This window comes from Pleurodeles waltl, chromosome 4_2, assembly GCF_031143425.1.
Source record: "Pleurodeles waltl isolate 20211129_DDA chromosome 4_2, aPleWal1.hap1.20221129, whole genome shotgun sequence".
NCBI classification, from domain to species: Eukaryota; Metazoa; Chordata; class Amphibia; order Caudata; family Salamandridae; genus Pleurodeles; species Pleurodeles waltl.
Window position 1 is genome coordinate 334,035,678 of NC_090443.1, and position 27,930 is coordinate 334,063,607.

Here is a 27,930-nt window from a genome sequence, read left to right on the forward strand (position 1 = left end):
ATGCCTTGACTAGACACAGCTCTATTCTATCTGAAGTGTGTTCTCAACACAATCTCTCTTAAGCGCCTAGACGCAGGACGGCGTCGCCTCACGTGCATATACTCGAAAGAAACACCTAAAGGTGCCCCAACTCTACCTTGTGTTTGTACTTCACACAATCTCTCTAAAGCGACATATTCAACTCAACGCCACCTTTAAGTGTTTGTACACAACACAAGCACTACTCACTCTATACTCAACCCAATGCTGCCTGCATTTATATGTACTTAAGACAGTGCCTAGGATAAACTGGACGTTGTCTGGGGCACAAAGACCCATTCAGAGGCCTAGGAGCACGTAGACTCAATCCGAATCTATAGGGTCAATTAGCAGCTAGACTCTAGCCATTGCGCCGCTAATTGCATGTACTCAATTCAACAATGGTGAAACCAGTGATATCGCTGGGGCATGTACTAAACACAACGCATTCCTATGACTCCATACTTAATAGAATGCCTCATATGTGCTTGTACTCAAGCCAAAGTTGTTGTAAGCATATACACTCTGAATAACTCATGAACACACTCAATCGCGCCATCATCAACGTGTAAACTGAACTCAATGCTATTATACATGCTGATATACATCTGATCTCCACCAGAACCTCTTATATTAAATCCAGCTCTGCTATGAGCTTCAAAACGAGACACAACACAGGCCTACTTTATAATAAGCTTCAACACTCGACCCCACCAAGCTTTCACCATCTGAAATAAAGCCAGCGCCAACCACATATTTAAACACAACAAACTTCCCTCGCAGTCACTTATACTAAATCCAATACCATCATAATCTACTAATGTTAACCCAGCCCCACTGCCAGCTTCTAAACTCAGATGTCTTTTAATTGACAGCTTGGAAACTCAACCCAATAACCAAGCTTTATCGAAACTGTATATAACAGACCCAAATTCGAGCATACGCTGTAAATTCTAGCTATCCGCACATTCATCAGTTTGTAACCTGACCCAGTGCTCTGAGGTAACCAAAAGAAGAGGTGCTTAATAAAATAAAAAACTACATACGCAAATACAAAAAAAAACTAACAGCGTTGTACATGTCTACACATAACCAAACCCCATTGGAATTGTTTATGGCGAACCCAACTTCTTCACAACCTCGTCGTAAACTCATAAATTCAACTAAAACTGACCAACGACAGATAGTACACTGATCCCAACGCCGCGGTAAATGTCGCCACACAACCGCGCTCAACTGGAATCGTTTATTGTAAACCAAACTCAAGCAGAAGCTTCTAAACTGGAGCTAGGTCACCTTTGTTTGTTTATAAACTGAACCCAGTTCCCCGAAGTAACGAATGAAGACATACAGCGCTTCTTAAAACGCCAACATGGGGAAATACTTAAACCCTTCAATGTCTTAAATGTCTACACACGAACGATAGCTCCATCACAATTACTTGTATTACATTCGACTCAAGCATAAACATGTAAAAACTCACGCTAAACCGCCCCAACACGTAGTGGACTGTAGACAGCGCTGTGAGGTAAATGAAAGGGGACCCGTTGCACTTCGTATAACTCCAAAATCAATAAACGACACACCTTGTTAAATGCCAATAAAACGACCGAACTCCATCAGAATCGCGTACAGTGAACCCACCTGCATCTTTAGCATTGAAACAAGGTAACCCTTTCATCTGCGCTGAGATAAACATCTCTGTACAACCGATTTACATCGGAATCGCACTGAATCCAGTCCAACCCAAAGTGCTATGAACATCGGCCAAGCACACTGCCTGCGCATGCGCGCTCGACCCAACGTACTCCGCATCCTGGCCAGTACAAACTAGGAACCCGCATCTTGCCCAGCGGAACGTACTTGCATCGAACCCCAGAGAAGCGCACCCAGTTACAACCGACCATCTGTTGGCAGCGAGTAGATAGCGCTTCCGGCTTCCCTTCAAGGGCCCCTGGGACCTGGTCACCCATGACAGCACGTGAGAGCAGGTGCAGGCAGCCTCGCGCGAGCCTCCAATACCCAGGAGAATGAACCAGCCTTTCTCTGCCCACAAACAAGGGCTGAGCCATGCTCCAACCACCTCTGCCCCAGAGCACAGGAGACAACCAGTAAAGCACACCACTGTGTCTCCCCTAGAGGAACGGGACCACTTAAGGGTGATTATTGTAGAGGTCGTCTCCTCCGAGTAATGCTGCTTGTTCTGAGAGGTTCTGCTGTCTCATAGCGGTGGGGGCTAGAGCTGTTGTCGCCTCCGGCATGAGAGGTGATATCCTCATTCAGGCGAGGCACAGAGAGGATGTCTCCTCCAAGGAGTGCAGACATGTGGTGTCTTTCTACAGTTAAATAAAGTAATGCACTGGGTGTCTCTCCTGAGACATGCAATTTTAGTGGTTATGTCCTCTTTTGAATGTGACCTCTTCCTAACGGCGAGCACAATAGTAATAGCCTCTTTTGATGGATGTGGGTCCTGCAATAAGTGAGGGCTGTCTCTACTGGATATTGTTGGGACGTGAGTTTCTTCTGAAGGGTGTACTGCCATATCCCCACGAGTGCCCACTGTGAGTATCTGATATCCTGGTTTTGATTTTGATCCCACCCTCACACTAATTTATTGTGTGTGTCAAGGCCTAGACCTGTCCATTCACATGAAGGCCCATCAAATGTGCTTGCCTTTGATTGTGGACTTTTGTCCCGCTTATGGGTTTAGCATGTAGAGCAGTGGTGGAAGCCTACCATGTTTTGTGACCAGACCTTTTTTAGGGACAAGCGCTCCGTCCCTGTTGTAATCTCTCTTTGGGCTTGTAACCACGCCCATGTCACGCATGCCACTTTCAATGGTTCCTGGGCTTGCCTTTTAAAATCCGCTTGCTTTCATTAGTAAAAGGCATGCATACGTCATGCCTTTCCCGGTGTTTAGCCCTCCTTGATCGCACCGGCCAACTACTGAAAATTTACGAGGCTCGATGTTTTCAGCTTGGTTTCTGCACTATGTTATCTTTTTATTTTTCTACGCAGCGTGATCCCGCTGGGTTTTGCATGGCGCGATCACACTTGTTTTTGGGATTTTTAATTTCAGCATGATCGCGCTACATTTTACATAGCTCGATCATGCTCATTTTTTTTCTTTCTGTTTGTGTGACATGAAAAGTCTTATTAGGAGTTTACAACGCTAATTGCTCTAACTCGAGCAAATGCAAGACCCGTTGCATAGCAAATGCTTGTTTGTCTTTGTAAGTTGGGGAGGGGGGTAGCTACTGGTCCAATTGTGTAAAATTCATATTCTATGTACTAACCCAGAGGCCTGTGCAAACATCCCTAAGTGCATGTTATGCTTGTTTATGTATATGGCCTGTGTGGTAGATGCAATGAATGTATGAGTGAACCAGAGTAATAGTTGTCCTTGGATTCCATTTTGGAGGCCACTGAGTTATTACTGAACACAAGATGAAGGTGAGGCTGAGCGGACAGTGCTGCTGCATCAACAAAGTGGGCCCAGGGGGACAGTGCAGCTGCATCAGCAAACAGGCACCATGGAGGTTTCTGCGCCGCTTAAGATGCTGTACCAAAGCGGACTGTGATCTTTGACCCCACGGCCCAAATACCCATATCACCCGAAGCAGAGAAGCACGTTCGTCATCAGTAGGAGGTCTGCGTCTACACCAGAACGCTGCACACCCACACAGACTCTGGGCAGGGGCATCATTTGCAGTCACGGCCTGCGGGCGGGAGGGTCCACACTGGCTGCCTAAGAAGGACGTGGTGCCTCTGCTGTGATGAAAATGAACACATAGGGACTGCTGAATGAACTGAGCGAGCAAACTAGTAAAAAGGGGGAATCTGCGCTTACGTCTTGATACCTGTCCAGAATGAACTCGAACCAGGAGTAGGGGGGATGGTGAGCTCTAATCTACACAGGACGGACCCTGTGGAGAAGGGGAAGGAGAAAAAGGGGAACCTCGACCCCAGGCGTGGTTGCCCCAGTGCAATGAAGCATTTGTACCTGTAGTCAGTTCTGTGAGGTATTTGAGTTTTCTGTGTGTTAAAGTACTCTTCTTTATCAAAGTAAAGCATTGCATTGGGAAGTTGTTATTGTGCTGTTGTGTGATTGAGTTTTGATCTTGAGCATGCCTACACTACCTCCCTGAGAAGCATATGGCTGCTCGTCATCACTACCACTGAGAGTTAAGAGCTGAAGGGATTGTACATGGCCCTGTTTTGCAGAGCCATGGTAGGACAGGGTCCCCAGGGCATCAGAGGCAAATTACTTCAGCCCCACGGCTGAGGCTCAGTAGTCACTGCATGTCCTGAGGCCCCCACAATGGGGTCTGACAAATATGAAATTCTCTTACAGATCAGGCAGAGGTGATGGTCTTCTTTGATGTTGTCAGCCTCCTACAGGTGAGTGCTTGGTTGATTATCTGCTCTGAACAAAGTGCCATGCTCTTAAAGGTCAGGTCAGGTGCCTAAACCCCCCCACTAGCTCTGGTAAAATAAGGGAGTCCTTGAGTGGCTGCTTCTTCTATGGATGTAGAAACCTCTTGCGGAAGAGGGCTAGAGCGGTTGTCACCTTTTTCGGATATGGTAATCCAGAGATGAGGGCTGGAGTTGTTACCTCTGATGGAGTGGTAACCGACTACAGGTGAGTGCTGGGTTATTTGTCTCCTCTGACCAAGGTGTTCTACAAATGCGAGAGCTGGCGTAGCAGTTGCTTCATACTGATGTTGTAACTTACTGCATATGATGGGTGCAATGGTTGTTGCCTCTAATGGCAAAAGTAACCTATTACAAATGAGGGTTCAAGTGTTTGTCTCCTTTGACTGAGGTGTTCAACATATGAGAGCGTTGAAGTGATTGTTGCCTCTTAGGGATGCTGCAACTTCATGCAGATGAGGTCTGGATTGGTTGTCACATTTGATGGATTTGATAACCTAATATAGATGATGGCTGTGATGTTTGTCTCCTCTGACCGAGGCAGTGTTTTACATATGTGAGGGATCGACTGGTTGTCCCTTTTAGGGATCTGATAGCTTCCTGCATATGAAGACTGGTGTGGTTGTCGTCTCTGATGGTGTAGGAACACAGTAGAGTTAAGGGTTAGGGTGTTTGTCTCCTCTGACTGATAAGGTGTTCTACATATGTTTGGGGTGGCGTGGTTGTCCCCTATTAACAATGTGGTAACTTACTGTAGATAATAGCATGAATAGTTGTTGCGTCTGATGGGTGTGGTAACAACGATAGAGGAGGGTGGGAGTGTTTGTCTCCTCTGACTAAGAAGTTATTCTGCATACGTGAGGGCTGGAGTAGTTATCTGGTGTTAGGGATGTGGTATCTTCCTCCATATGAAGGTTGGAGTGGTTGTCACATTTAGCGGGTGTGGTAACCTAGTACAGATTAGGGCTGGGGTGTTTGTCTCCACTGACGAAGGAGGAGTTTTTCATATGTGGGCTGAAGTGGTTGTCGTTTCTAATGGGTATGGTAACCCACAACAGATGTAAGTCGCGGTGTTTGTCTCCTCTGACTGAGGAGGTGTTTTACAAGTGTGAGGGTTGGAGTAGTTGTCTCCTCTTAAGGATGTGGAAACTTCCAGCATATGAGGGCATAAACAGTTGTTTCCTCCGATGGGTGTGTGTACACAACGAGAGGGTTAGGGATGCTGCAACTTCCTGCAGATGAGGTCAGGATTGGCTGTCACATTTGATGGATTTGATAACCTAATACAGATGATGGCTGTGATGTTTGTCTCCTCTGACCGAGGCAGTGTTTTACATATGTTAGGGATCGACTGGTTGTCCCTCTTAGGGATCTGATAGCTTCCTGCATATGAAGACTGGTGTGGTTGTTGTCTCTGATGGTGTAGTAACACAGTAACACAGTAGAGTTAAGGGTTAGGATGTTTGTCTCCTCTGACAGATAAAGTGTTCTACATATGTTTGGGGTGGCGTGGTTGTCCCCTATTAACAATGTGGTAACTTACTGTATATGAGGTCATGAATAGTTGTTGCATCTGATGGGTGTGGTAACAATGATAGAGGAGGGTGGGAGTGTTTGTCTCCTCTGACTATGAAGTTATTCTGCATACGTGAGGGCTGGAGTGGTTATCTGGTGTTAGGGATGTGGTAACTTCCTCCATATGAAGGTTGGAGTGGTTGTCACATTTAGCGGGTGTGGTAACCTAGTACAGATTAGGGCTGGGGTGTTTGTCTCCACTGACGAAGGAGGAGTTTTTCATATGTGGGCTGAAGTGGTTGTCGTTTCTAATGGGTATGGTAACCCACAACAGATGTGGGTCGCGGTGTTTGTCTCCTCTGACTGAGGAGGTGTTTTACATGTGTGAGGGTTGGAGTAGTTGTCTCCTCTTAAGGATGTGGTAACTTCCAGCATATGAGGGCATAAACAGTTGTCACCTCCGATGGGTGTGTGTAAACAACGAGAGGGTTGGAGTGTTTGTCTTCTCTAACCAAGGAGGTGCTCTGCATAGGTGAGGGCTGCAGTATCTGGTGCCTCTTAGGGATGTGGTACCTTCCTAGACATGAGGGCTGAAACGTTTGTCACTTCTGATGTCACCAATGATGGATGAGGGTTGTAGAGTTCCTCTCCTCTGACCAAGGTGTTCTTCATATGTGAGGGGTGGAGTGGTGATCACCTTCTGGAGAAGGCGTCCTTCTGCAAGTGAGAGCTGAGCACATTGTTCTCTCTGATGGATGTAGTATTCTCCTCACCGTGAGGGCTAGGTGACTGCCTCTTAAATGTGTGGCCTCTTCTTACAGGCGTGATTCCGCGTGGCTGTCCATCCTACATGGGTGAAATGCACCGCTGCTTACTGTACTCATAGTGTGCCACCCTTGCTGTTGGGTTCAATGCATCAGAGCTGGGGGTCAAGTATCCGTCTCCTACACTGACTGATGGGCCGGTCTTTGAGTCCACCACCTCACCATTTGAAATCTAAAAATCCGGATAAAGATAGATTAGCATTACTATGGAATTCTCTTCCTCTTCTAGTCCAACAGCCCCTTTCGAAAGCTCCCTTACCGGAAACAATCAAACACCTGGCTACTCAGGCTTGGTTGATTCTTTGTTGGTGAGCTTTCTTTCACGGGATCACTGGATGTTAGCACTAGGACACTTCATTCGAAGCAGCTACGCGCTCTACAGATCTTACTATGACTAGTAATATCAATGCTGTAGTTGTTATTAAGTTTACTCCTGGCCAAAAGGCGGATTGCCATTTATTGGCTTGCACAAGTTCCCCCCTGAAATATGAAGCATGCTTCCGATGTTTTGCGACATGGAACTGATGAGCTGAGCTATTGCTATTTCTTGTTGCTGCCGGTTTTTTTAATCGAACAAAGACGATAAATAAAGGTTTAAATTAAATCTGGATAAATGAGTGAATGAATGTATTCACTGAAGAAAGCGACTTTGCAAACTGAAGTCTCAAGCTACAACCATAACTTAAAAAAATATGATTTTCCAACACATAGATCACATCAATGAATAACTCTGGAAAGGTACACTTTATTTTTTCCTGTCACTAGGGCAAAGAAATATAACTTGCAAAACATTTATACATTTTTATAAGCTCGTAGAAATATTTGCTAAACTGGCTGGATAGTCATAGTCTCTAAATTAAAAACAAAATACAAAGAAGCACTATGAACAGATAAACCGATTGCATCAAATATGATATGTATAAACTACAAGGATGCAGATTTCCTTAGGCCAGCGAGATGTATAAGGGCGGGATTATATACACAATGTGTCCAACCTAGGTGCCTAGTGTCGAGGACATTTCAGATGCACAGGCTCTTTAAATATAAAATACAATGTTTTTCAATATATTTTTTTCTAGGATTTTGGGATGCAAAATGTCTAAATAGGGTAGTGAGTCAACTTGGTTTGATTGCCCGAGCAAGCTTGAAAATGTTTGTACGTCTGTCATCACTGAAGCGCATTGGGTTGGGGGTCAGGCCACACTCCAGATCTGAAGAAAAACCCGTCCTCCTCCAGGGAAAAGGCAATCTTATAACGCAGAGCTTGCTAACTTAAAGAGCCAAATTGTGAACCAGAATACTCTATAATATGCCAACATTTGCTCATGATTTCAAGAGCCTTATCAGTATTTGCTAGATGGTTTGCACACATTTTAAGCAATAAATATTTATTTTGATGGCTCTGAGACCAGATACTTAACCTGGGGCATATATGAAGGCCACGATCATTGCCCACAGTCCATTGGGCATAACCAATATCCATACCCTGTGGGCTTTGAGCACTCAGAATTGTTGTAGGGAACACCTGAAGACTGCACCCTTGGCCGAGAGCCTTCTGACACAGCCAAATATATGCATTGCATGCCCTAGGGGTAGATTGCATGACTAAAGACTCACCTCTTTCTCAACTAGCAGAATCTGGCTTGTTTTAAATTTCCCACAAGAAATTGGCAATTAGTATTTCGTAGTTTTCAACACAATTTTTTTGTCATGAGTTTACAGGCAAAGTAGCTTTGTACATCCATCTACGTCGGTATTTGAATTGCACTTAAAAAATAACTCAGATTTTCATTATGAGACTTAGACTTCCTAACTTGGTGTGAATGCCCCAGCAGCATTACAAGTCCAATTATAGTAGGGATGCCCCATGCCACGTCCCCTGGGCTGTGAGTGACAAGGCAGTGACCAGTAGCAAACCTAATAAGAAAAGTTACTACTCCAGGGCACTACCTAACAAAGGGAGGCCTGACTTTAAACAACATATCCACTATCCTTTGACTGCGGTCGAGAGAGTCAAACCAGATACGTAAACCTCTTGGTAATCTTGAGATTTCATGAGCTAAGATTCTGGGTTGACTGTTTACACACAAGCACACCAACCACGCAATGCCACGCTTAAAGCAAGAGACCCCGCTCACCTTTAGGAAATTGTTAAAAAGTAACCCCTCCTCCTTAAACCCTTGTCTTCAGATCACTGCATAGCTTCCCCATTTATGAGAGCCCATCCCAATCTCCACCATTCATTGCTGCACTCTAAAACACACACTCTAAAACGTTACATTCAAATATTAATGCTACAAATACTGAGGGACATGTGATATAGTCAGACTTCACGTCTGTGAAAGTTATAAAAGTAATGATAAGCCCCTGCAAATTTCAGAATATCACTGAATTTACAAACGTCAAAGGAAAAAGTGGGACAAAAAATCAGAAAAAAACCTGTGTAGGTAAAATATCCTACAAATAAAACATTTACAGACTTTATTTTCAGGGAGACAACTTTAGCAAATTTACTTGCTTGCTTTGCAAGAACTATTTCCTTAAAAAACATGGTAATCTTCCAATTTAATTTAAGGCAAAATAGCGAACTTTGTCATGTTCTGCCAGTAGATTTATAATTATGCACCCCTGAGGAGACAATCCTTTCCACAGGGATCATTCTTATCATGCCTTCCAGCCCCAATTTTATCAAAAGATTCCTCCCAAGAATCCACACTCAGGCAGAAGGTAGGTCGACCAAATATTATGGTGCATTGGACACTTGTATGTTTCAACGTTAATTGTCGAGCGTCACTCCCCAATAAAATGCAACAGAGATGTGCGATTTGTAAATATTTATGAAAAATACACCTTTTCTGCTGCATATAAGTCACATTTATCCCATTTTCTAACCAAAATAACACTAAATTCTTTGCTAAGGACCAACTTTTCCACTGCCGTCTTCTCGAAGCTCACCCACTAACTACACTAAAGATGATTCCTGCACAGGTTGAAAGGAACCTTGTCTGCAGTTACTGACCACCTCTGACAGTGTGTTGTAGCCGACAAAGCCCTATTTTTCAGGTGATGCCTTCTTTAGCTAGCATTGTTCATTGTAATTTTGTATTGGAATCAAGGGTGCTAAAAGTTGGTGTTCACCTGTGGAAATTTACATACTCACGATATCTGCCTGTGTCTTGTTTCTCAGGTGAACTACCACGTGGGATGTGTGTAGTCCTACAATATATTTTTCTCCTACACCCCATAGTGGATGTCCTATCCTGTCATTTAGTTGCATTATATCATGCAAGTTACTTGTTCTGAAAATTTGTAAGATGTCAAAAATCATAAGAGTTTCAAGATGGCTATATGCTGAGATAGCATGAGATGGCCGAACTGTAATTATTTCTTCCATCAAAACATGTAGCCCACCCACATGTCCAATAATTTACCGATACTGAAGTTCAAAGTCTTTCAGGGACAGGTAAGCTCCTGTGTTACCTCCTAGTCTCTGAGTAGGTGCAGGACAAATGCTTGATCCATGCATGTTGTATACTTCCCTTTGCGGCTCTACCAAATGAAGGTTTTCATGCGATGACAGGACCTCAACAGGCCTCTCTAATTTTGGTGGAAAGCCAGTAGGGATGGAATTATCAGCTTCTTGGCATTCAACTCCATCACCCATTTGTGGGTAGAGAGGATGGGGTGGAGCAACAGGAGGAATGCCCAAATCACAAGAGCCACTGAGGACATTGGTTCTGCACACTTCGATCCTCGACAAGGTCTCATAGTTTGAGGTGTCCATAGGTTGGGTGTCTGGGAATGAGAGTGCCGTGTAGGAGCCTTCTCCCATACTGATAGAATCTTTATTGTCGTCTTCGTTGTCATCATTCTGTGAGCGGTCATAGGTGAAGTAGACCTTGCAGGGGGCCATGTCAAAGAGGAAGTATCCCTGGTTGTGGAAGCTGTGTCCACTGTTCTCGAATGGAGAAGGGTCGCTGGCACAGCCCATAGGCAAGATCGTAGGAAGATCCTTCATGGGTTCAATCTCCACTGGAGAGATCTTTGGGTCCACATCAACCAGGGCAAATGAGGATGCAGGGAACGGAGACGACATCCAGGCCTATAGAGGAAGTGGAAGAGGGAATACCCATCATTCACAGCTTGTTTTAGGTCCCAGGGCTCTCACAATGTTCCTTCCTAACCACAATGTAGTTCATCACACGTTTCCCAAATTTTGTTAAACAATCTTTCTGGAATGAGAGTTTCCCACAGAAATTCCAATCCAGTTTGCTTACCTTAAAATCACCACCATAGAGGGGCTCAAGGAATCCAGAGGGGTCTGGAACAGAGATCCAGGACCTTTTTTTACTCCTAGGGACCAGAAAGGGGAAAATTAAGATGAGGAAGAAAGAGGTGGTGTGAGCAAGGTAACGAAAGAGAAAGAGTGGCATTGAGATATAGATGGAAGTACTAAGGAGAAAAGGGAATAAGGAAAACGAAGGATAAATGAGACGACAGATGAAGGGAGAAGGAGATGAAGCTAGGGAAGGAGAGAGCAGTGTCTATACAGATTGAGTGAGGGAAATTACGAGAAAGAGGCGAATACAGTAAGAGAAGGGAAGGATGATGAGACTAGGAAGAAGAGGGAGGAGGAGAGCTAGAACACCAGTAAGGGAGAGGGGTCTCGTGCTGCCAGTTAAAAAAATAAATGCAAAGGAGTGCAGTGAAAACGTGACCATTAACCGCCTCAGCCACTCTGTTTCAGCCAATAGACCACTAACGTTCACAAGACCCTCTCTGCATGTGTCTTCATGTCAAACCTCCCAGGATCAGTACCTCCTTCCCAGACTCCCAGAACTTGGACTGCCCGGAAGTTTGACCAAATGTACAAGGACTTAACACATAATTAATCACATTAAATGTTTGCCTGTTCATTCAAATGGCTTGAAAAAGTTGAACGAAAAGCAAACTTAACATTTCTCTTTTTAACGTGAACTACTGATATAAACCAAGAACTGTACACTTACAATTTAAAAAAAGTTTATTCAGATGTTTTAGTCATAGAGGCTTTATTTTGGAGAGCCACGTATGGAGGGATCTCACCCATTTGTGTTCCCATCAATTAGCACACTTATATAATTATTTTTCTTTTTTGAAAAAAAAAATGCATTTCTCGCCTCCATTTACCAGTCTGAGCTGTCCTATTGGTTCCGGTTTTCAGGAAAAAAATACAGAATTGTTCTTTATGATTCTCACGTTAAGTTGGACGTTTAATTAAGAAATGGGGTTTTGGTTAAGTCATTGATTTTTGTAATAGAAAGAAGTTCAGGCGAGGAATAACGAGGCTATTCCCTGATGTGTTTTGTGTGAATGTCAACACAACATAATAATATTTAAAGTAATTGGTCACAGTCGTGAAGCTAAAGCCATCAGCACTATATCATAGGTATAAGGGTGTTTGAGGAAGAACAAGACCATTTCTTCTTATTGTCAGTGTTCTTAGACAGGGGAACCTTTAGAAATGTGTCAACACAGTGGGAAAGAGAGAGGGAATGGACACACTTACCAATTTGTCCTCTTACAACCAATGATGATCAAGATCCCAGGGATGACTATGCCTGCCACACATATGCCCCCGATCCAAAGCATAGGGAAAGAGAAGACCTGGGCAGGAGCTGTAGAAAAGACAGATGGATATGGTAAATGAGGGTATGCAAAACCTCTCACAACTGCGGGTGGAAGAGAGATTGGGTCTGGTGACTAACTTCTTTCTAAGTTGTAGAGTGCCTAGAATCGCATGGAGCTTACCTATTAGCGAAGGGAATTATGATGATAAAGGGCCTGGGGTCAACATGCTCCAGTGCTGTTTAAGGCACTTAAGGCCCTCTGTGTTATGATGTTAATATACATTAACAAAACATAAGGCGTTACCATATAGCAACATAAGTTGTGTTTTCATTTAACGTTTGCTATGCTTTTCAAAAAAATGCATGCAGAATAACAAGATTTGCTAGCCAGCGTGAAGGAATGTTTTCAGTTCCATTAAGGACACTTAAGTATTAAGATTCCTTTCCTTCGCTTTTTTTTTTAATAACAGACAAATATCAACATCATATACTACATTTCCCAGGAACCAGATGGAAAACTGTAGTAAAAGTCAACCAACAGCCGTCCATAGTGTTCCATGTAATGATCGCCTGTCAGGCTTTCTTCCTCTTTGTTCCTGTGAGGTTATTCTTCTCCTTTAGTTTGAATTCAATCTGTTTCTGTTCGGACCAAGCTACAAATAATAACCCTTTAACACCAATGTGTACAAGTACTGTCCTCTTTAAAAGTCTTAGCATTAAAACCTTTTTACGCTTCTATCAAAGCAATTAATCTGGTATGACGATAAATGATACACACTCCATAAACTTCATAGGGGTGGGTCATCCATGGGGACATACCGTTTGAATATTTGCCGGGTGGAAAAATCCTTGCCTCGCTGTCCTTAAAAGAATTGAAAATATTTTTTTCATGTCGGCTAGGAAATTTATATTCTAAATCAAGAATTAGATTAGTTTGAAGCTTCCAGATCATTAGTGGAGCCACCTTATCTACTGGTGGAAAGTAAAACAGTTTAAATGTACAGTAGCATGAAAAATCCACTGAATTCATGGCACTTCTAGAAACCCCAAAAAACTTTGGATGCCTTTACCCCTCTGGCTGAATGTACACCAAATTTGTACGTGTCAATTCCCACCTCTCGCATCACCCATCTGACCCACCTAACGATGGCTGGTGAGGCAACCACCTTTAACAGTTTTTTAATGGCAATACGCAATTGATTCACCTCTGTAGGTCTCTATTTCTCTATCATAAGTTCAAATAATTTAAGGCATTTAACCACACACAATTTAGGTTAGCCATTGAATTCTGATGACGAAATCACCCAAGTATTTGTCTTTGTGCATTGAGACACAGAGAATATAACCCTGTGTGGGGTAAACACACTCCCAGATATATCAGGGTCTTGAATGTCCAAGACTCTTCTACAGGAAAGCAAGCAAAAAAGCATAGCCAACCTACCAGATAATTCCTTTTGGGATAAATGCTTATTCAGTTGCCATGAAAGGAACATATTCAAAACTTGATGGACATCCCAGCAACGTGTATACTTAGGTTGTGGAGGCACTGAGAATATTGCCTCTTTTAGCAATCTGCATACCATAGGGTATCCCTCAAACAAGATCCGGTCTGTAGTGATGTGCTCTGCTGAGGTGGCTGATCTACAGATGTTTACCGACCTGTACAATTGCCCATGTATTGCTGCTTGGTTCCATGAAATTTAGTACATGAACAAGGTCAGACCCCACAGGATGCAAACCCATGAGCGCCTGATGGTGCTATCTGCCCATGCCCTTCCAGTGAGGATCTCAGCTTGCTGTGGAAGGCCCAAGATCGACCAATGTTCCCTGTATTCCTATATGCCATAAACTGGAGTAATTTTGCTATTGCTAGGTGGTGACACTCTCCCTGTGGATTCATCAGAATGTTCTGAAAGCGAGGGTCAGTAATTGGTGAATCCCAGGAAAGTCCCATCAGACCTGGAACTTACACTTGCGATCTCAAGATTGGGGTGATCACAATCAGATTTTCTTCTTGTCCTGTTGTCTACGCTGCCACCCCCATGATCACAGAAAAAGGTGAAACAGCATAGTTCACCCCCTCTGTCCACATATATAGGACAGCATATGTCACTGCCACTCCCAGTTTCCAACTGGAATACCCTAGTAGTTGGTGATCCAGTCATAGTGCAAAAAGGGCCATGTGGCGGGGACCCCCAATCTGTTCATGAGTGCCTGGAAAACGTGGTGTGTAATTCCCATGCTCTGGTGGTCTGGAAATGGCGCAAGTGCCAGTCTGCCGAAGTGTTCCAGCGACCTGGAAGATATTCTGCTGTCACCGCTATCTGACTTTAGGTAGCTCTCTGGATCTGGACTCCCAGTCCATCCAGATGATGTCTGATTCCACAATCAGGTCCAGCGTAGATCCAAAGATCGCCCTGTCATTCCATGCCTATGTGTGCTGGAGCCACCAGTGTACTTCTTCTCTGGCCTCCCGGTAAGATCCACTTTCAATCCTCTTCTGAGATGGGAGGTCTTCGCTGTTGTATGGCCCTGTAGTGTAGGGGGCCTGTAAATATGGCTTGAATGGATGAAGCTAGAAGTCCCATCAGGCGAACTAACTGATGGAGGAATATCTTTGGTACTGCCAGTGCTTGCCTCAGTCCTTTTATTATGTCTCTCTTCTTTGTTGGTAGTAATTATAGGACAGTTTGAATTGCAGCCACCACGAAGCCCAAAAAACTAGGATCTGGGTCGGTTTCAGTCCTGATTTTTCTCGATGATAAACCAACACCCTACAGGAGCGACCCCAACATCTACAGATCCATAGTGGAAGAGGACATTGGTCCATGATCAGGATGATGTCCAGTAAAGTACACGCCTTACCTACCTTTGATTGGAGGGACTCCATAACAGGCCGCAATACTTTGGTGAAAGACCACATTTCGGAGGACAGGCCAAAATGCAGAGTTGTGGATTCATATGTTTTTTTTTTCCATGTGAACTGCAGGAATCTGAGGTGGGATTTGAAAATCAATATTGCTGGGTAAGCATCCTTCAGGTCAAGATGCACATCCAATCCTCTTGTCTGAAGACGTTCCCGAGAAGGTGGATTCTTCCATCTTGAAATGTTGAAATACCACCCACTGGTCTAACATCCATGAACACCTGGCCTATTATGTTGACATTCTCCGATGAGTAGGTGACAGGTTTCAGCCTCTGTCATTGCCTCAGTGAGCCCTAAAATTCCAAATGGAAATCCCTGACAGTCTATTATATTTATGCATTGTTGGTTAACAGACACTACTTGTGGGTGGACAACAATAGTCTCCCCCTTACATTAACATGGGAAGAAGGCATCAGACTTACCAAAGTATCCATTTCTGGAGTTGTTTTTGTTGTCCTTTAAGGAGCCTCTGAAGATGTGCCCTCTACCCACTCCCCTTGATGGGAAGAAGCCTTGAAAGAGGTAATGGTTCTGGCATTGTCCTCGTTGGTATGACTGACCTCTCTGAGGCAGGCCACCGAAAACCCTGCTGTCCAAATATTTGTTTTCTACAAGACTGGTCCTTGTCAAGAGATATTAAAGTGCAGACATATTATCCAAAAAGGCACACCAGGACCAACCAATACCATTTGTAGAGTCCTTGATAGAGTTTGCCAGGAAAGTGGTCATCCTGCCATCAAATTCTGGAGTAGCTGCCATGTTTTCTTCTAATGTAGAGTTGGGGCATTACACCTTCAGGCCTCCTCTGACTTCCTTATCCAACTGCTTCCTAAGCCTGCTTGCCACATATTGTGTGACTGTGTCAGTCTGGCCCACTGGGGTATGGGGTTCATCAGCCCACCACAGGGTCCCAGGTCTTGGCGCCAAGTGAGGGGCGTGGGTAGGGACACAGCCACACCCGTAAGCTTCTTCCCAAAAAGATCACAGTACAGCTCACCACCCTCTGTACTGAGGCACCCACCACCTCAGTGACTGAATCATCCCGAGGGATGAGTTCTTCTGCCTCCTCCACATAATATTACTGTTCCTTTTCTCTCTGCTATGTTACATGCGTGGAAGTGAGAATGTGTATTTTCTGTTATGGAGATTATTAGTGGAGGGGAGAACAGAACGGGACACTAACACCCTGATCTCTCCGGGAACCTTTTGTCTCTACCGGATGACCTTGTGAAGACAGTCAAAATCATGTGACACACAGTGGCACTGTGTGAGTTGACAGGTCTGCAGAACCTTGTACAAAATAGTAACAGTGTTAATTTACATGTACATTAACCAAAAGATATGATGACCCGTAGGCAGAGTACTTATGTTTCATTGAGAACCGAAAAAAGAGGAAGAAAGCCTGACAAGGGGATAGTTACATGGGACATGATGGAATACTATTGGTTATCTCTGACTTCAGTTTTCCCTATGGTTCATGGGAAATGTAGTATATGATGTTGAGGTTTGGCTGCTATTCAATAAAAGCGAAGGAAGAGAAGCATATTTATTTATTTTTCATGATCCTCACCTCAGATCCTGACATAGAATCTCTTTCACTTTCTGTGTTTTTCCACATGGCCTCAACTTCCACATTTCTTATTATTAACTGCAACCTTGATGTAAAACTTGCACACAAAAGTGCCCTTATTGGACCTCCGGTTTCTGTACTCTGGTCTTAAAAACAACATATGTAAATACTTCTGATGCTTCTGACAAAAGCACTGTGCCCAACAAACTTTTTGACTCGGGATTCAGAGATAAAGGTGCCCCATCAGCATCACTGGGATGCTATAATAAATAAGCTACTTCGATAATGCCTTATCTGATAGAGACTCTCTTTGCAGATTCCTCATCTTTTGAATATTCCCAAGGCGTCAGACTGGATCCTGAAAATCTTGAGCAGTACCTTTCTGTGCCAGTAGGTGGTGTAATGTGGCTTTGCACTGTCGTCGCTCTGCTCCTGGAAGTGAGGCATGGGACACAAGATAGGTGCCACCCATGCACACTGACATCAGCTGCTTTTTGACTGATCCATGCCCACAGACACATACCCCAGTCGTAGCCTAGTTCTGACCAGTGTGCAGATATCTAAAGTGGGACCTTTTTAGGTGAAAAGAGTCCAGTTCACAGAAAGGAGAAGTTGTAGAAGGGGTCGGGGAGGAATCTGTGGTTAGAGTTTCTACCCGCAAAAATCATTACCAATGTTAATAACTTGTTCTTCTCATAGAGACCTCTAATTTCATATCCCTCATATTTTGGATAGATAAAAATGCAGTACCTCCCAGGGGGTAGGTCTGTGAACTGCAGACTGAGTAGGCAAAGTTTCTATCTCATCAGACCTGGCTGTCCAGACAGTAGTGCTTTGTGAATATATGGAGTGACACCGACGTAGTAGCCTAGCAAATGTCCAAAAAAAGCACCCAGCGTGCCAACAGTGGTATCAGACTTGACTCATGCCTAAAGGAGGCTGCTTTTTGGCCATTGAATAGCAGATCTAATACACAGTATGATCCAGCAAGAACTGGTTCTCTTCTGCATTGCCTTGCTCTTCTTTGCTCTAGCGAATCCAACTAACAACTGATCATCCACCCAGTGTTCTCTGATATAATCAATATAAAAGCTGAAAGCCCTTTCTGGATGCAGCTGATGCAGTCTCCTCCTCCTAAAAGGGGTGAGGCGGAGCAAAAAACGTTGTTAGGGTGATGTTTTGCTCTTCGTGAAATGGAGTAACTATCTTTGGAGAAAGGAGACTTGAGTTCTTAAGACCAGTTGGTGGGTAGAAAGTGGTGTATGGTGGGTTGACAGAGAGGACTTGCATCTCAGTCACCTGCTGTGCCGCTGTTATGGTGACAAGAAAGACTGATTTAAGGATAAGAAGCAACAGAGGACCGCTCTGCAGAGGCTCGTAGGGAATACACATGAGAAATGTCAGAACCAAATTTATGTCGCACTAGGACATAACAAAAGGAGAATGGGAAACAAATGTTGCAAACCCTTAAGGAAACTCATCTCAACAAGTGACTTAGGCAATGAGGGATAATCCCGAAACTATAAACTGACACAAAGAGCCAACAAATACCCTTAAACAGTGCCCAAAGCAATCCCTTGTGGGGCAAGGGTCAACACGAACAACAATACTTAGGACAGCTAGGCATGGAGTGGGTCAATCTTTTTACTAGCACATTAAGCCACAAACTTGTCCTAACAACAGGAATATCCGGACTTAGTTGAGTGAAGCCTGGCTGCCAACAAAACATCTACAACTTCGGAAGGAAGGTCAAAGTCACTCAATGGCAGTCACTCAATCTTCCAGCATGTGGGTGGCGCTTGCACCAGTTATATGCAGGACCCAGGCCTGCTGCTGCAACTAGAGATCCTCCCAAAGCGGCAGCCTGATCGAAGAACAGATGCTCATGCCTAGGACTTTGGGATACCAAACTATCCATTCCCAATCCAGGGCCACTAGGATGACTTGGGCCAGGTCATTCCAGATTTTTTCCAGAACTCAGGGCAGGAGAGTTATAGGCAGGAAGGCATACAGGAGTCTCGAGTTCCACTGTAAGCAGAATGAGTCTCCGAGCAAGAGTCACTTTGGAAACTCCAACGCGCAGATGTGCAGAGACTGCACATTCTCAGTGGTGACAAACAGATCATGCCAAGGTTTACCCATTCATGGATGAGACCTTTCATAACCTCTTTATGTAGCACCCATTCATGATCCATAAAGCAGGACAGCTGAGTTTGTCTGCTCTGGCTTTCAAAGATGCTGCCAGGTGCTGCAACACCAGGAAAATTCCTTTGCATTCCAGCCATGAACAGAGGTGCAAAGCGTTTTGGCACAGGGTCCACATCCCTGCACTTCCCTGCTTGTTGCAGTACCATGTGGCAGTGCAGGTCTCTGTGTACACCTGAACCAGCATCCTTCTGATGGATGGTAGGAAGGCTTTCATTGGCATGTGAATGGCTTGTAGCTCCAACTGGTTGATGTGGCACAGAGCCTCCACTGGAGACCGGAGGCCTCTGATCTCCACCTCTCACAGCTGACCACCCCACCCCCAAGTGATGCATTGATCACCATTGTCATCTCTGAGTGGGCTAGGGGGAGGGATCTGGCACTGACCTAAATGCGGTCCAGCAACCACCACTGCACGTCTTTCACAGTCTCCTTCAAAATATGGACCTGATTGGAGCGAATTCACTGTTGCTGAGCCCACTTTAGATCCCGCTGCAGAGCCTGCATCTGTCAGGCTTCACCAGCAGGATGCAAGAGGCCATCAATCACAACAGCCTCACAGTCATCCTTACTGAAATCCAAGATTGAGGTTAAAAAATCGGTATCATAGCCCGAATGCCCTGGACTCTCCACTTTGGGGGCAGGCACGAAACTACACTGTGTCCAGAATGGCTCAGGTGAAAGGGATCTTCTGCAAAGGAGTCAAGTGTGACTTTGGTACATTGATAGTTATTCCCATTGATGTTAAGAGGTTCACTGTAATCTAGAGGTGAGTGACGACTGCCTAGGGCAAGCCTGCCTTCAGCAGCCAGTCATCAAGTTAGGAGAAGACTGGAACCCTGACCTTGGAAGATGAGCTGCAAAACTTCTTTCACTTTGGTGAACACCTGAAGGGCACTGTTGAGGCCAAAAGGGAGCACAGAGAACTGAAAATGCTCCCGCCCCACCTTGTACCACAGATAGTTCATGTGGCTTTGCACGATGGGCATGTAAAACTAAACGTCCTGCAGGTCCAACGCTACCATGCATTCTCCAGAGTCAAGGGCAGACAAGGTCTGGCTGGGGTAAGCATCTTGAGTTTGTTCTTTTGCAGGAATCATTTAGAGGGCAAAGATCCAATTTAGGGTGAGGGCCTTGGTCCTTTGGTACCAGAAAGTAGCAGGAATAACAACCACAACTGACTTCTATAGTAGGCATCCTCTCTGTCTCCTTTACCAAAAGAGCCTGCACTCCCTGCTGTAAAAGAGACAGATGGCCCTCCATCTGGCATTCTGAAGGTGGTGAAGGTGGGACAGGGTTTCAATAAATGGTTGTGTGAAGTTATGGCTTGCCATCCTGACAGAAATAAGCCTCCGATGGAGTGGCTGAGTGTCGATTAGGACATGCTAAAGAGGCTTGGGGGCTGCAGCAGCTGGAGAAGTGAACGACTAAGCTGCATGCTGCCCATGTTGACCACATGGTCTGTGAGTAATGTAGCCCCGAAAGGACTGGCAGAGTAGTTACACCAGTTGCAGTTTTTGATGATATAGAAAGCTTTTTCCCTACCCCTGGAGATAGCAAAACTGAGGGGGTGGCTGGTGTGCGGTAGCAAGCAGACCCAGGGAGCGTGCTGTGGCACATCTATCCTTAAAGCACTCAAGGGCTGTCTGCCTTCTCTCCAAAAAGACGGGAACCGTCAATTGGCATGTCAATCAAATTAGCTTGGAGTTCACCCAAAAAGACAGTAGATAGCATCCAAGCCTGCCTGTGAAAGGCCGCACTGGTACCTATGGCTCTGCCCAGGGAATCATTTGTGTCCAACTTATAATGTATCTTGAATGTAGCTGCATCAACACTACAATGCATGGCCTGAGAAACGATGGCACAAGCTTCCTCAATGGGAGGAACTCGAGCCACTGAGTCCCACAGGGCATAGATATAACGGCCCAGCAAACAGCTGGTATGCACAGACCATAAGGTATGACTGGTGGTAGAAAATTCTCGCTTTACAAATGTCTCTATCCACTTGAGACTCTCAATCAGGAGGAGTAGACAGCAATGCATTTGGGTTCACCTTACTATTCAAAGCCTTAGAATTTTGTGGGGTGCTAGGTGAGGAAATTCTGGATCCCCAGGCGCAGAATGGTGGTACCACGCAGTCTGCTGGTTGACTTGAGGCCCGAGCAGGACCTGGTCCATATGGTCAAGTGGGAGTCAGAGAGGGCTTTGTGAAACAGAAGTAGAAGCTCAGAACTACTCTTACCAGGCTGAAGCACCTCAGTTAGCACATTAGGCTTAACCACCTGAGTGGGGAGATGGAGGACAAGCCCCCCAGCAGCCCTCTATATCAGCATCATCATAGCAAAAGATGTACTCTCCTCAGAAGCAGGGCCTGAATGCTAGACTAGGCCAGTGGGTGAAATATCCAGTCCACTGGTGTACTGGAGAATTTAGATTTTCCTAGCCTTGGAGTCTGAAAGGCTGGATTTTTATAAATACACAGAGGCGAGTATTATGCATTTCTTTTCCTACTTTAATAAACAGCAGCCAAGAAACTACAAATCCCAGAAAACCTGGGGGAAAAAACTACCAGGTTGCATCACAATGGAGTAACCAATCACACGTCGTGTATGAACATAACAATCTTAACTGAGAGTAACAAGTCCTCTTTTCTTGAGAGAGTCGGTCAAACGGATTCAGAGAGCAAAATGAAAACCATATACAAAGTCAGTAGAGCAGAGAAGAACTCCTTAAAGAAGTCCATCAGGAACTCAGAAGGAAAAACGGTGACCAAGAACATTGGCACGGAGTAACCAGGCAAGGAGAAACTGGATGTGGATCAGCCGGATGCAGTGGAGCTCATTAAAGGCATAGAAACTGCAGAAAAAAGTAACGGGGAGGGTAAATGCAATTGTGGCGGGATAATACTCGCCTCTGCGTCTTTAATAGAATCTAGCCTTTCAGACGCCAAGGCTAGGAAAATCTAAATTTTATTACAAGACCGTAGGGTCATATTACGCTTGGTTAAATCAAATAAATAACAGTGTCTAATGGATGATCAACAGGTTTGCAATAAATAGTTCTAAACGTACTAACGTTTGACCAATCTGCAGATCTGAAAATATCATGTAAAATAGCACCTGCCCAAAAAGCTCGAGAGGCTGCCGCCCCTCTCACTGAATGGGCACCATAAGAAAGGGTACAGATACCAGCCAGGGACTGAGCCATCTAAGCCAAGGTGCCTAAGTGGGAGCCGAGATGGGCTTGTGGGGTTTCTGAATTGAAATAAGTAATTGGGAAGAGGAGGAAATTCTGAGATCTACGTTTTCAAACAATTACCAATACACAATGTAGGTTGAGAGGGAAAAAAGGGGTAGTGTACAGAAGATAAATTAGTATTGGTACATCTACTGACTTGAAAATAAACACCTAAAGAGGAATAATGGAAGGAGGAAACATCCAGAGCCTTAACATCGTCTACACATTTATTAGAGACTAAACACAAGAGCATAGTCAATTTGGCAGACAAATGTTTCAGCGATGAATCAGCATTATCCTGCCATGTGAGAAATAATCAAAGTACTGAATTAACATTCACATAACATTGTGTTTGGGAACTGGATGTTTAGCAAATGTACTCCCTTTAAAAGTCGGCAAACCAATGGGTGTTCACCAATGGGCCTTCCATCCACTCTGATATGTTCTGAAGAGATCGCAGACCTATGGATCACAGACCTATAAGTATTAACGGTACAATAAGCCTTACCTTGCGATGTCAATGAAGCAAGAAAATTCACCACTAAAGTTACATCTGCTGAAAGGGGATCTGAATCCCTGTCCAAACACCAGCTACACCAGACCAACTAGGCGGGTTTGTAAACCCTTGTTGTACCAGGAGCCCAGGATTACTGGATAAACTGGACAGCTTCCTCCGAAATTCCTGGGGTTCTCCAGGAAGCCCTGAAATTCTACAAGCTATGAGATGGAGGGAGCCTTCTAAGACCAAACTGGGTAAACCTTGAGGGTTTAAGAGCAGAATGTGAAAAGGAGGGATCAATACTGGAAGATATGAGGATAGCTCCAATAGGGTTGAGTACCAAGGCTGGGACTGCCAGAATGGAACGATCAGAACAAGGGACAAGTGCTGTCTGCGGGCTTGAGCTAGCACCCTAGCAATAAAGAAGAAAGGGGGAAACGTGTTGAGGAGAGAAGAAGGCCATGACTGAAGAAAAGCATCTGTGGCAATTGCTAGCGGATCTGGCCTCCAGCTGAAGAAGGAAGGAAGTTGAGTGTTGATCCGAGAAGCAAAGAGGCCTATTGACATGGGGCCGAAGACCGAAGAATGGTGATTAAATACAGAAGGATGAAGCTTCCAATCTCTTGGGTCGTAGATATGCCTGGAAAACCAATCTGCCACCACGTTCAGTTTGCCTGGGAGATATTCCGCCTTGACCGGGACATTCCTTGGGAGACAGAATTACCACAGACTCATTGCCAAAAGTGGCAGAGGTTTGGATCTCGTTTCGGCCAGACGGTTTATATACCTGACTGCATACAGGTTGTCCATTCTCAGAAGAACTGAGCATTTTACCCTGTCTTTTATAAAGGACTGGATGGCAAAGGAACTTGTAAGCATCTCAAAATAATTGATGTGCAGTTAGGACTCCTGAACGGACCATGGACCTCCAGTCGAGAGGTGACCACATCTTGCGCCCCAACCTGTCAGACTTGCACCTGACTCTAAGACATGATCTGGGGCGGCAGAGAAAATCGTTTTCCCGTTCCAAGCGTCTAAGTGATTCATCCACCAGCAAAGTTATTTTCTAGACTCGGAATCCAGAATGACAGGATCTGAGTAAGCTAGTCCCTTTCGAAGGTGATGGATCTTCAACCTTTGCATAGCGCTGTAATGAAGGGACCCCGGAAAGATGGCCTTAATGGAGGAGGAAAGAAGACCTATTAAACGAGCTATGGATTTGAGGGAACAGAGCAGGATAGATAAGGCGTGACATATCTCTTCCTTAACAGAAAGACCTTCTGTTGAGGGAGTTGACGCACCGATTCAACAGTGTTCACTATGAAACCGAGAAATTCAAGATGTTGAGAAGGAATTAGGACAGACTTCTGAAGGTTTATAAGAAACCCCCGCCTTGACAAAAGGTCTCGGCAAAGGTTTAACTAATCCAGCAGAAAAGATTTGCCTTGGGCCATGATAAGGAAATCATCCAGATAGACTATGAGTCTTTTCCCCTGACTTCTGAGGAAGGCTACTACAGGTTTGAGAATCTTGGTGAAGCACCAAGGGGCTGATGAAAGACTGAAAGGGAGAGTTTTGAACTGAAAGAAAGAGTCCCCCCTTTAAAACTGAAGAAATGTCCTGTAGTAAGGATGAATGGGTACTGAGAGATATGTGCCCCGGAGGTCCAGACAGACCAACCAGTATTTGGGAGGCAGAAGGTCTCTTAGATGGAGGATAGTCTCCATCTTGAAATGGTGATACACCACAAAATTTTTGAAGAGCTTTAAGATTATAACTGGTCGATGTTTGTTGTTCTTTTTCTGAACTAAAAAGATGGTATTGCAGAACTCTGAAGGGTCGAAGGAAACCCCTTCTATAGCCTGTTTTGTTAGTAAAGACTGCACTTCCTCCTGAACCACAAGGAACTGATCTTGGGAAAAATGTAGAGGTTGAGGCAGCTGAGTCTGAAAATGAACCTGATAAAGCTCTTTGCAGTAACATTGAATGGTTTGGATAACCCCAGGATCTGAGGTTAGAGATAACCAAGCATCTAGACAAGATCCCAATCTGACTCCTATGGGAGGAAGGCCAGAATGGGAAGTCCCTACCTGCGAGCTGGTCTCCTTTGGATCTATATCCCCTGTTGCGGGCTCCACGGAAACGTCGGGTATAAAATTGAGGCTTGTATGCCTGGTAGAATTCTTGCTGGGTGTCTTGGTTGAAGGAGCCTCTGCCCAGGGATTGCCCTCTTGAAGAATAACGGGCGGCAAATATACCCCTTCCTTTGCCGGCCCTTCCAAAAACACTCTGGGAAAAAGTTTTCTTCATTGAAGAATGAGCTTTATCCGAAGAAGTAAACACAGAAATATATCTGCTAATTTCCTTGATAAACGAGTCTCCAAAGAAAAGACCATCCGCATTAGGGCCTTCCTCTTTGGTTGCCAAAGAACTTAGCTTAGGGTCAATCTTTAGCAGAAGGCTTTTGCGCCACTCCTGGGAGATATAGGCATTGGCAGTGCCAATGACTGCCATTGAGTGACTTTGACCTTCCTTCCGAAGTTGTAGATGTTATGTTGGCAGCCAGGCTTCACTCGACTAGGTCTGGATATTCCTGTAGTTAGGACAAGTTTGTGGCTTAATGTGCTACTAAAGAGATTGACCCACTCCATGCCAAGCTGTCTTAAGTATTGTTGTTCGGCTTGACCCTTGCCCCACAAGGGATTGCTTTAGGCACTGTTAAAGGGTATTTGTTGGCTCTTTATGCCTGTTTATAGTTGCTGGATCATCCCTCATTGCCTAAGTCACGTGTTGAGATGAGTTTTCTTAAAGGTTTCCAACATTTGTTTCCCGTTCTCCTTTTGTTCTGTCGTAGTGTGACTTAAATTTGGTTCTGGCATTTCTCATGTGTATTCCCTTTGAGCTTCTGCACAGTGGTCCTCTGTGGCTGCTTATCCTTAAAACAGTCTTTCTTGTTACCATAACATCAGCAAAGCAGGTGACTGAGCTGCAGGTCCTCTCTGTCAACCCACCATACACCACTTTCTACCCACACAAACTGGTCTTAAGAACTCAAGTCGCCTTTCTCCAAAAGTAGTTACTCCATTTCACGAAGGGCAAAACATCACCCTCCCAAAGTTCTTTGCTCCGCCTCTAAGCCTTTAAGGAGGAGGAGACTACATCAGCTATATCCAGAAAGGGCTTTCAGCTTTTATATTGATTATATCAGAGAACACTGGGTGGATGATCAGTTGTTAGTTGAATTCGCTGGAGCAAAGAAGGGCAAGGCAATGCAGAAGAGAACCATTTCTTGCTGGATCATACTGTGTATTAGATCTAATATGCAATGGCCAAAAAGCAGCCTTCTTTAGGCATGAGTCAAGGCTGATACCACTGTTGGCACGCGGGGTGCCTTTTCTGGACATTTGCTAGGCTGCTACGTGGGTGTCACTCCATATGTTCACAAAGCACTACTGTCTGGACATCCAGGTCTGCTGAGACAGAAACTATGCCTACTCAGCCTGCAGTTCACAGACCTACCGCCTGGGAGGTACTGCATTTTTACCTCTCCAAAAGATGAGGGATATGAAATAACATATTGGGGTCAATCGTGGGGATATCAGCCACCTTAAAGGGAAGCGAAGGGAAGGTCTAGGACACTCATACTTCAACTTATTCCTAGACGACTTATCTAGTGCATATCTAGATGAGGGAAGTTCACAGAGGAAGAAATTGTACACATTTTCTCCAAAGGCCCATTAAAAGAAATATCATCATTTGTTTGTGAGTGAGATGTTGCATCATCTAAATTGTCACCCCCATCACTGTCAGTGTCTCTAAGATTGAGTATATTAAGGGGAGAGGAAGGGAGCCCCGAAGAATTTGGTTCAGGGGTGGAAGGCTCAAATTTAACAGAAACGCCTTTGGAAGGCACATAGGCGGGTGCCGCACATTTCGTCATTCTTTTAGAAGGAGCATCTTTGGGGCTCTGCAACACTTTTGATAATGAGGCCTCTAAATTCTTTGAACTGTCCAGCATGGATGCAGAGAACGCATGCTGAACAGCGACCTTAATAAAGGATTTCAAATTATCCTTCAAAGATTGAGCTTGCTCATCCTCTGACATAATAAAATAAGAATTGCGGTAACTAATAAATAAAAACCTGAAAAACGATATGTCAATGCAAAAGGACTAGCTTATAACTATAGGAAAAACCCAGGAAAGACTTTTGAAAGAAAAACCTGACAGGGAAGGGTTAACACTGAGGGAAACCCAAAGGGGAGTCCTTGAGAAAGGGGATGGGAGGGGGCGCGCTCAGAGAAAGTCAGAATGAAAAGAAGGCAGCATCAGGGAAAGCACTCACCCACTGCTATACCGACGTAAGCAAGTGTCGGAAAGACAGCCCCAGGAGCAGAGAGGATGGGCAGAGGCAGCTTCGGCAGCAGAAGCGGCAGCGCTGAGCGAAGCAACCCGCACCGAGCTGTCAGAGGCAGAAATTACCTCAGAATGGTCCAACAAACTTTATGGTATGTTTAAGGAACGATGCGAGTGCGCCCCTGCAAACGTGAACGCTAACAATAAGCAGTATGCATAGTAAATAAATAAGAATATACCTATAAGAAACAACAAGTTATAAAGTAACGTTAAAAATGCAATGGCGAGCAGAATACTTATCTTGACTGGGAGCAGCAAGAAAAAAGGGCTTGTTGCTCTCAGTCAAGATTGTTATGTTCATACTCGACGTGTGATTGGTTACTCCATTGTGATGTAACCTGGTTGTTTTTTTCTCCCAGGTTTTTGGGATTTATAGTTTCTTGGCTGCTGTTTATAAAAGTAAGAAAATAAATGCATAATATGAGCCTTCGGTCTTCTAGGTCCTCATGGTAGGGCTGAGAAAATTCATCCCCAGGATCATATGCACCATTATCTAAGTCCATTCCGAAAAGTTCATGTATAAATTGTGCCCTGCCATATGCCAAAGGCACAGTATCAGAGTCAGGTATCCAGTATTTTGCAGTCTAAGCAGAGCCAGGCAGCAACGCCATCTCAATGGGTTGGCCATCATCATACAGAGTTGGTGGTGTTGGCATCAGAGGATCACGTTAAGGAGTAG

At 44.6% G+C, this 27,930-nt stretch overlaps 1 protein-coding gene across 1 annotated transcript in view; it reads right to left on the reverse strand.

Moving 5' to 3' along the window:
• Positions 1-7,528: 7,528 nt before the first annotated feature.
• IL2RB (interleukin 2 receptor subunit beta) overlaps positions 7,529-27,930 on the reverse strand; it is a 256,403-nt gene continuing 236,001 nt past the window's right edge. The window contains exons 8-10 of the mRNA XM_069231361.1: positions 12,340-12,448; positions 11,069-11,144; positions 7,529-10,893 (exon numbers count right to left, since the gene is read on the reverse strand). Coding sequence (XP_069087462.1) covers positions 10,219-10,893; positions 11,069-11,144; positions 12,340-12,448 — 860 coding nt within the window. The 3' untranslated portion in view covers positions 7,529-10,218. The remainder of the gene's footprint in view (positions 10,894-11,068; positions 11,145-12,339; positions 12,449-27,930) is intronic.